Source organism: Pecten maximus, chromosome 1, assembly GCF_902652985.1.
Source record: "Pecten maximus chromosome 1, xPecMax1.1, whole genome shotgun sequence".
NCBI lineage: Eukaryota > Metazoa > Mollusca > Bivalvia > Pectinida > Pectinidae > Pecten > Pecten maximus.
Genome location: NC_047015.1, coordinates 18,292,406 through 18,304,026, shown reverse-complemented (window position 1 = coordinate 18,304,026; position 11,621 = coordinate 18,292,406). Strand labels below are relative to the sequence as shown.

The window sequence follows — 11,621 nt, the reverse complement described above, 5'->3', positions numbered from 1 at the left end:
TTGAAACGCGTTTGTGGGACCATTAAATTGCCTTTGTCCGTTCGTCCGTGCGTCTGTATTAACCTATTCATTGCGTCGAAATACTTTCATCGCCTAAAGGAGACATTTTCTTTTTTCCCCAATAATTCAGCATTAAATCTCACTGAATGAACGGGAATTATAACAGTTTTGAATTTCGGATCGACTTGCGAGGTGCACCCCACAAGCCCACAGACAAAGCACTACACTCCCATAACTGGTCATAAAGGTATGGTCAGTTTCTTTAGCGGAGCACGAGGGATATTGACGACTACGTCTTCTTGTTGAATAGATGTGTTGAAATGAAAATCTGAGCCATGGTAAAATAAACGTTTTATTTTTGTAAGTAACTCCAACGGAAAGTAGCGATATTTTACATTGAATATTTAAATTACACAGCACCCTGTGTGGGTCAACAAGACGGTACGACCCGGGGTCAGTGTTCACCAGCCCCTCCTGCGACCTCCGCCTCCTCCTCTTTGTTGGGTATGAATCGATTCCTGTTGGTCCTGCATTTGCCATCCGAGCGCCCTCTGTCGGTAAATTTCCTTTTTGGCGGCAGCCTGTTGGGCTTGGTCCTGCTTGGCGTTGGTGATGAGCTCTTTATACCCGTGGCGCGCGTGAAGACCGTCCAGAGCGGCGTTCATCAAAGGGTAGGGAACACCACACGAGCCGCGGTAGTCGTCCATATCTAAAGTCCAAATCATCACTCCACCCAGAAAGTTGTTGAAAACGATACGAGCCTGCAACACAAACAAACAAAATACAGTTGTATAAACTATAATATTTGCATTCATCACCAGGTGAAATAACAAAATAAGGGTCTAATTTGCATAAAACGAAAAAAGATAATACAGTAGAAGCCGCCCTCACGGATCTGTTCTGTATGGTATAATACCTACCTATTGTTTGATACTCTCGGGTTGTCGCCCTCACGGATCTGTACTGTATGGTATAATACCTACCTTTTGTTTGATACTCTCGGGTTGTCGCCCTCACGGATCTGTACTGTATGGTATAATACCTACCTTTTGTTTGATACTCTCGGTGTGGTCGCCCTCACGGATCTGTACTGTATGGTATAATACCTACCTTTTGTTTGATACTCTCGGGGTTGTCGCCCTCACGGATCTGTACTGTATGGTATAATACCTACCTTTTGTTTGATACTCTCGGGTTGTCGCCCTCACGGATCTGTTCTGTATGGTATAATACCTACCTTTTGTTTGATACTCTCGGGGTTGTCGCCCTCACGGATCTGTACTGTATGGTATAATACCTACCTTTTGTTTGATACTCTCGGGTTGTCGCCCTCACGGATCTGTTCTGTATGGTATAATACCTACCTTTTGTTTGATACTCTCGGGTTGTCGCCCTCACGGATCTGTTCTGTATGGTATAATACCTACCTTTTGTTTGATACTCTCGGGGTTGTCGCCCTCACGGATCTGTACTGTATGGTATAATACCTACCTTTTGTTTGATACTCTCGGGTTGTCGCCCTCACGGATCTGTTCTGTATGGTATAATACCTACCTTTTGTTTGATACTCTCGGGTTGTCGCCCTCACGGATCTGTTCTGTATGGTATAATACCTACCTTTTGTTTGATACTCTCGGGGTTGTCGCCCTCACGGATCTGTACTGTATGGTATAATACCTACCTTTTGTTTGATACTCTCGGGTTGTCGCCCTCACGGATCTGTTCTGTATGGTATAATACCTACCTTTTGTTTGATACTCTCGGGTTGTCGCCCTCACGGATCTGTTCTGTATGGTATAATACCTACCTTTTGTTTGATACTCTCGGGGTTGTCGCCCTCACGGATCTGTACTGTATGGTATAATACCTACCTTTTGTTTGATACTCTCGGGGTTGTCGCCCTCACGGATCTGTACTGTATGGTATAATACCTACCTTTTGTTTGATACTCTCGGATAGTGGCCGCCCTCACGGATCTGTACTGTATGGTATAATACCTACCTTTTGTTTGATACTCTCGGATAGTGGCCGCCCTCACGGATCTGTTCTGTATGGTATAATACCTACCTTTTGTTTGATACTCTCGGGGTTGTCGCCCTCACGGATCTGTACTGTATGGTATAATACCTACCTTTTGTTTGATACTCTCCGGGTTGTCGCCCTCACGGATCTGTACTGTATGGTATAATACCTACCTTTTGTTTGATACTCTCCGGGTTGTCGCCCTCACGGATCTGTACTGTATGGTATAATACCTACCTTTTGTTTGATACTCTCGGATAGTGGCCGCCCTCACGGATCTGTTCTGTATGGTATAATACCTACCTTTTGTTTGATACTCTCGGGGTTGTCGCCCTCACGGATCTGTTCTGTATGGTATAATACCTACCTTTTGTTTGATACTCTCGGGGTTGTCGTACCCGATCCACTCGTTGTTGATGACTACGTAAGGAACACGCTTATCGGCGATCATCATTTCCTTGGCTCCATTTTTGATTAGGTGGCAAAGCTGCAAAGTTTAACATCACGTTTTATTTTATTTCAATGATACTCCTTTAATCGAAGGATAGCATCACGATTCAGTTAAACTACATTGTATAATAACGATACTCACTAGAAAAAACACTTTTTACTCGTTATACAAACTCATTGTAATCCACTAGTTGTGTGGACTTACAATACGTCATACATACACAACACATACACTACATCATACATACACAACACATACACTACATCATACATACACAACACATACATCATACATACACAACACATACACTACATCATACATACACAACACATACATCATACATACACAACACATACAATACATCATACATACACAACACATACATCATACATACACAACACATACAATACATCATACATACACAACACATACACTACATCATACATACACAACACATACAATACATCATACATACACGACACACACATCATACATACACAACACATACACTACATCATACATACACAACACATACATCATACATACACAACACATACACTACATCATACATACACAACACATACATCATACATACACAACACATACAATACATCATACATACACAACACATACATCATACATACACAACACATACAATACATCATACATACACAACACATACATCATACATACACAACACATACATCATACATACACAACACATACATCATACATACACAACACATACAATACATCATACATACACAACACATACATCATACATACACAACACATACAATACATCATACATACACAACACATACACTACATCATACATACACAACACATACATCATACATACACAACACATACACTACATCATACATACACAACACATACATCATACATACACAACACATACATACAACAACACAACAAACACATAGCATCACAACACATACATCATACAATACACAACAACACATAACACACACATCAGACAACACAACACACACAAACACAACCAACACACACACAACACACACAGTACATACACAACACAGACACTACATACAAACAACACAAACAACACAACAGCAACGACAACAAACAGACATCAGACAACAAACACAACACACACATGACAGACACAACACAACAGACATACAGACACAACACAACAACCAACAGAACAAGACAACGAACAACATCACATGACAACATACACAGACAGACACAACACAACACAGCATGACACAACAAGACACACACAACAACACAACACAGTACACAACAACACAACACAAACAACACGATACAGACACAAACACACCAAGACACAGACAGACACAACACATACAAACACAACAATCAGACATACACACACAACAGACAAAACACAACACAACAATACAGACACAACACACAACAATACACAACAAGACATACAATACATCAACAAGACAACACAACATACACAGACAACACAACACACAGACACAACAGACACAACACAACACAACAAACAGCAACACACACACAACAACAGACAAACACAGACTACAACAGACACAACATACAACACAACAGTACAAACAACACAACACAGACACATACAACAACAACAACAACAACACACTACAGCACAACAAACAGACAACAACACAGACAGCAGACAGACACAACACAGACACAACAGCAGACAGACACAACACAGACACGACAGAACAGACACAACACAACACACAGCAACAACAACAAACACACAGACACAACACAAACAGACACATATACAACACACACAACAGCAGACAGACACAACACAAACAACACAGACAGACACAACACAACAAACACAGACAACAACCAGACACACAACAACCAGACACAACAGTCAGACAGACACAACAACACACAACACTACAGACACAACAACAACACAGCATACAAAACTACAACACACTATACAAACACAACATACAGACAAACTACACAAATACATACACAACACATCATACATAGACATACACATAACATACACAACAATACACAACATCACAACACAACACTACAACAACACAACAACACTAACATCATACATACACAACAACACACACATACACACACAAACACTACACAACATACACAACAGCAGTACACAAATCAACACACACACAACACAACACAGCATACATACACAACACATACACACATCATACAGACACAACACATACAACAGACAGCCACATGACACAACACAGACAAACATTCAACATACACAACAAGACAGCAGACAGAACAACAACAGACACACACAACAGACACACAACACAACAGACAGTCAGACAGACACAACACGACACAACATCAGACAACACAACACAACAGACACAACAACACAACACACAACACACCGACACAACAGACAGAACATACAACACAAACACAGACACACATGACAACACAACACAACCAACAGCAGTACAGACCATACAACAACAACACAAAAACACAACACAACAACACAGAGCAGTACACAACACAGAACACAACAGTACACAACACAACACATACACAAACAGCAGACAACACAACAAACAAGACAAGCACACAACAAACACAAACATCACAACACAGACCACATCAACAACACACAACAACACAGCATACATACACAACAACAACCAGACAGACACAAACACACAATCAGACAAGACACAACACAGACATATAACATATACACAACACAGACATATAACATACACAACACAGACATACACAGACAACCAACACACAAACAACAACACATACAACACAACACAACAACAGCACGACAACACGACACACATCAGACACAACAACACAACACACAGACACAACACATCACATACATACACACACACAACACACATACACACACACAACACATACACAAACAACACATACAGCAACAGTACACACCAAAACACACACATACAGACACAACACACCAACAACACACACATCAGACAACACAACACAACACACATCAACAATACATCGACATACAACACAAACACTCACAGTACACACACAGACACTGACACAACAGACACAACAACCATCATCATACAAACAACAACAACATACACATACACAACATACACAACCATACACAACAGTACGACACAACACAAACATACAGTCAACACAAGACACAGACAGACACAACACAACACAACAGCAGACAGACACAACACAAAGCAACAACAACACAGACAAGACAGCAGACAGACACAACACAGAGCAGACAGACACAACACAGACACAAGCATGACACAACACAGCAGACAGCATACAACACACAGAACACAGACAGGACAGACCAACAACACAAGACATAACAACACAGACAAGACACACAACACAGACAACAGACACAACAAACAACAAGAACAACAGCACACAAACAGACAGACAGACACACAACACAGACATACACAGACAGACACAACACAGACACGACAGCAACACACAACCAAGACAGCAGACAGACACAACACAGACACGACAGTCAAGACACACACAGACAGCAGACAGACACAAACACAGACACGACAGCAGACAGACACAACACAGACAGCAGACAGACACAACACAGACACAACAGACAAACAACAGCAGAACAGACAACAACACAGACAACGACACAGACAACACAACACAGACCATGACAGACACAAACACAATACATCATACATACACATACAAACAAGATACAGGACACAACACAACACGACATCAACAGACACAAACACAGACACAGACACAGATACAACATAACACAGAACGAAGCAGACAAGAACAAATACACAGAACAGACACATGACAGACACAACACATATGCAGACAGACAAAACAACAGACAGACTAGAGACAGACACAAACACAATTTGAACAACACAACACAGACACGACAGAAGAACATACACAACACATACATCATACATACACAACACATACACAACACATACAATACATCATACATACACAACACATACACTACATCATACATACAAAACACATACACTACATCATACATACACAACACACACATCATACATACAAACACATACACGAAAGAATACATACACAACACATACATCTACATACACAAACACATACACTACATTCATACTACACAACACATACAATACATCATACATACACAACACACACAGCATACATACACAAGCACATACATCCATCCTACACAACACATACAAATACATCATAAATACATCATACATACACAACACATAAACTATCATCATACTACACAACACATAACATCATACATACACAACACATACACTACATCATACATACACAACACATACAATACATCATACATACACAACACATACACTACATCATACATACACAACACATACATCATACATACGCAACACATATGCTTACATATAATTAAACATGATTGGTGTTATAAGATGAATGATCGACAAAAATATTTGATATTACAATACCTTATGGCTATTTTTCCAAAGTAACCTTTATATTAATTATAGACCATGGTGTAACTAGACATGAAAATTGGAAAAATACATGAAAAAAAAAAACATAGGAAGAAAACAAACACAAAAACAACTATAAATTGTTTTGCCAATAATTTGACAGGCTTTTCACCTACAGGTGACTGACCTGAGATATGGGGTAGCCGTCTCCCTCATCAGCACCTGGACCGACGGTCGGTGCCCCAGCCTGGGTGTAGTTTCTGTTGACTAGTGTGAAGGAACGACCGTACATTGGTAAACCAAGTACGATCTTATGACGTGGTACTCCCTTGTTAACCCAGTAACGACTTAGGTTGTTCTGAAACAACATACGTGTTACTAGACTTCATTTAGAACATGTCATGTCAACAGTGTACAAGATAATACAATATGGCAGCAGGGTACATCATTGACTATTGCATGAACTTCAATAAAAGTCATTTGAACTCATTGAAAACATCGAAAACGAATTAAGAAGCTAACTTTCATGGAGTCTTAAATAAATGGACGCGTCAAATATACAAAAAAAGTTGTCTACCGCAAGAATTATGACGCCAGAAAAAAAGTAGACATATAATATATACAGAGTAACAAGAATTCTGACGCCAGAAAAAAAATATATATATATATAATATAAACAGAGTAACATAAATTCTGACGTCACTCTTGTTTATTATATCGCACTTTGTACGTAGATTTCTGTACGTACCACATTATTGGGATCGTGAGCACTGTAAAGTGCGCTGTGGTGATTGGCGACATTTGGATCGTTCCAGTGACCATAGAAGTCAAACATTTTCATGTTGATCCAGTTCACCCATCTAAAGATAATTAAAGGGACAAATAAAACAATGATATTGTTAACATTTGGTATCACACAAGGATAAAACGGTCAATTGTATTCATCTGAAATATATGGTGTTCCGTTAGGGCCAAATTTCCAATATCGCTCCTTCGCTCCTTCGACCTAAACGCGAAGGAGCGAAAATACGATGGCGAAGGAGCGAAATCACGATGGCGAAGAAGCGATGGAACTTTGCTCCTTCGGCATCGTGTTTTCGCTCCTTCGCGTTTAGGTCGAAGGAGCGAAGGAGCGATATTGGAAATTTGGCCCTAACGGAACACCATAGAAATAGCATCTGAACCCAATAACACGTATATAAGTACACGTGTACATCTAAACACATAGTTATACGTACGAAACAGCAGGTCAGGTTCGTGACCAGATAAGACAATATTTAGCCATCAAATTTGAAATATAAATCAACACAGTGTATATGTTTGATACAAAAGGCTATTGTAGGGGAACCCAGAATAGAGGAGAATATGGCTAAGAAACTTTCCTGTCTGAAATCTCTTTGTCCAGAAATTTTATCTGGTGTTCCGTTACTTCAATTAACCGGAATAAGACAGTCCTCTACCCCTGTATGAACTGTTGATAGATAACGAAATCTGTACTGAAACTCAGCTAAACACGAGGACACATTGTCATGCCTGACACAAACACAAAGAATTAATTGTGCTTTCAGGTATCCTAATTGTTAAGTAATAATTTACAAGTGATGACCTACTAAAATAAGACATAATATGTCGGGGTCGGGGAATGTCGTGTTAATATAATTGTATTATTCAATTGCTATTAACTGTGATTAATGTGTCCCAAAGAATCAGTATATATAATTATACGTTAAATTACTTTGACTTTTGTCTCAGTAAAGGTAGAGACTGGTACAGACATAATAACTACATTAGAAATCTAATGTATAAGACAGTGTTTGACATCCATGTAAACTGCATCGCAATATACTGAAGATTGAAGCGTGTTGTCAAACTGACATAACCGTGAACATTCATTAGTCGATGTGCAATAACTAAGCTATGCAAAACTAATATCTCAATTGCTGTAATTTGTTTTTACAACTATTCTTATTGTTTATCATAACCCTGATTTACCATACAATGTCTCACTGTTTATTCTAACTCTGATTTACCGTACAATGTCTCACTGTTTATTCTAACTCTGATTTACCGTACAATGTCTCACTGTTTATTCTAACCCTGATTTACCATACAATGTCTCACTGTTTATTTTAACCCTGATTTACCATACAATGTCTCACTGTTTATTCTCACCCTGATTTACCGTACAATGTCTCACTGTTTATTCTAACCCTGATTTACCGTACAATGTCTCACTGTTTATTCTCACCCTGATTTACCGTACAATGTCTCACTGTTTATTCTAACCCTGATTTACCATACAATGTCTCACTGTTTATTCTAACCCTGATTTACCGTACAATGTCTCACTGTTTATTCTAACCCTGATTTACCATACAATGTCTCACTGTTTATTCTCACCCTGATTTACCGTACAATGTCTCACTGTTTATTCTACCCCTGATTTACCGTACAATGTCTCACTGTTTATTCTAACCCTGATTTACCGTACAATGTCTCACTGTTTATTCTAACTCTGATTTACCGTACAATGTCTCACTGTTTATTCTAACCCTGATTTACCGTACAATGTCTCACTGTTTATTCTAACCCTGATTTACCATACAATGTCTCACTGTTTATTCTAACCCTGATTTACCGTACAATGTCTCACTGTTTATTCTAACCCTGATTTACCGTACAATGTCTCACTGTTTATTCTAACTCTGATTTACCGTACAATGTCTCACTGTTTATTCTAACCATAATTTACCGTAAAATATCTCACTGTTTATTTTAACCCTGATTTACCGTACAATGTCTCACTGTTTATTCTAACCCTGATTTACTGTACAATGTCTCACTGTTTATTCTAACCCTGATTTACCATACAATGTCTCACTGTTTATTCTACCCCTGATTTACCGTACAATGTCTCACTGTTTATTCTAACCCTGATTTACCGTACAATGTCTCACTGTTTATTCTAACCCTGATTTACCGTACAATGTCTCACTGTTTATACTAACCCTGATTTACTGTACAATGTCTCACTGTTTATTCTAACCCTGATTTACCGTACAATGTCTCACTGTTTATTCTAACCCTGATTTACCGTAAAATGTCTCACTGTTTATTCTACCCCTGATTTACCGTACAATGTCTCACTGTTTATTCTACCCCTGATTTACCGTACAATGTCTCACTGTTTATTCTAACCCTGATTTACCGTACAATATCTCACTCTTTATTCTGCCCCTGATTTACCGTACAATGTCTCACTGTTTATTCTAACCCTGATTTACCGTACAATGTCTCACTGTTTATTCTAACCATAATTTACTGTACAATATCTCACTGTTTATTCTAACTCTGATTTACCGTACAATGTCTCACTGTTTATTCTAACCCTGATTTACCGTACAATGTCTCACTGTTTATTCTAACTCTGATTTACCGTGCAATGTCTCACTGTTTATTCTCACCCTGATTTACCTCACAATGTCTCACTGTTTATTCTAACTCTGATTTACCGTACAATGTCTCACTCTTTATTCGAACCCTGATTTACCATACAATGTCTCACTGTTTATTCTCACCCTGATTTACCGTACAATGTCTCACTGTTTATTCTAACCCTGATTTACCGTACAATATCTCACTCTTTATTCTGCCCCTGATTTACCGTACAATGTCTCACTGTTTATTCTAACCCTGATTTACCGTACAATGTCTCACTGTTTATTCTAACCATAATTTACTGTACAATGTCTCACTGTTTATTCTAACCATAATTTACTGTACAATGTCTCACTGTTTATTCTAACCATAATTTACTGTACAATGTCTCACTGTTTATTTTAACCCTGATTTACCGTACAATGTCTCACTGTTTATTCTAATCCTGATTTACCGTACAATGTTATATGGAGAGCAAATAAGATACACATCAGTAAGCTCGGTATTGAAGCTACAAGATTAATGAACCGTAATCCAAAGTGTAGAGGTCTCTAGATCAATTTTGAACATCGCATACAAATTCAAATATCAGGGGTCACTTTGTTGTATACCACTGGTAACAACAGACATCCGTGGTTAGGCCAAAAGGATTCTTGGTACTACGTGACTCGGATATCAAAATAGTTGCTTAAGATAATTATTTAATCGGTTATTGTTACCATCGTAAATGTGTTCTTATAACTAAACATGTGGTAATCATTGAGCCTAGAGTTGTTATCACTGTAGAAGGAGTTGTTATCATTGTGCCTAGTGATGTTATCTTTGTACCTAGAGATGTAATCAGTGTACATGGAGTCGTTATCATTGTACCTGGAGTTGTTATCATAAAACCCAGATTTGTTATTAAACCGGAGGTTTAATATTTACCAGGATTTGTGATTATTTAACCTTATTATTATCATTGTACCTAGAGTTGTTATCATTGTACCTTGAGTTGTTATCATTGTACCTAGAGTTGTTATCATTGTACCTAGAGTTGTTATCATTGTACCTAGAGTTATTATCATTGTACCTAGAGTTGTTACCATTGTCCCTAGAGTTGTTATCATTGTACCTAGAGTTGTTATCATTGTACCTAGAGTTGTTATCATTGTACCTAGAGTTATTATCATTGTACCTAGAGTTGTTACCATTGT

General features: G+C 38.5%; 1 protein-coding gene across 1 annotated transcript in view; it reads right to left on the bottom strand.

Annotated features, from left to right (window-relative positions):
• Positions 1-339: 339 nt before the first annotated feature.
• LOC117326900 (putative chitinase 1) overlaps positions 340-11,621 on the bottom strand; it is an 81,822-nt gene continuing 70,540 nt past the window's right edge. Inside the window, exons 7-9 of the mRNA XM_033883704.1 lie at positions 7,175-7,345; positions 2,390-2,509; positions 340-761 (exon numbers count right to left, since the gene is read on the bottom strand). Of these exons, the coding sequence (XP_033739595.1) occupies positions 462-761; positions 2,390-2,509; positions 7,175-7,345 (591 nt within the window). The 3' untranslated portion in view covers positions 340-461. The remainder of the gene's footprint in view (positions 762-2,389; positions 2,510-7,174; positions 7,346-11,621) is intronic.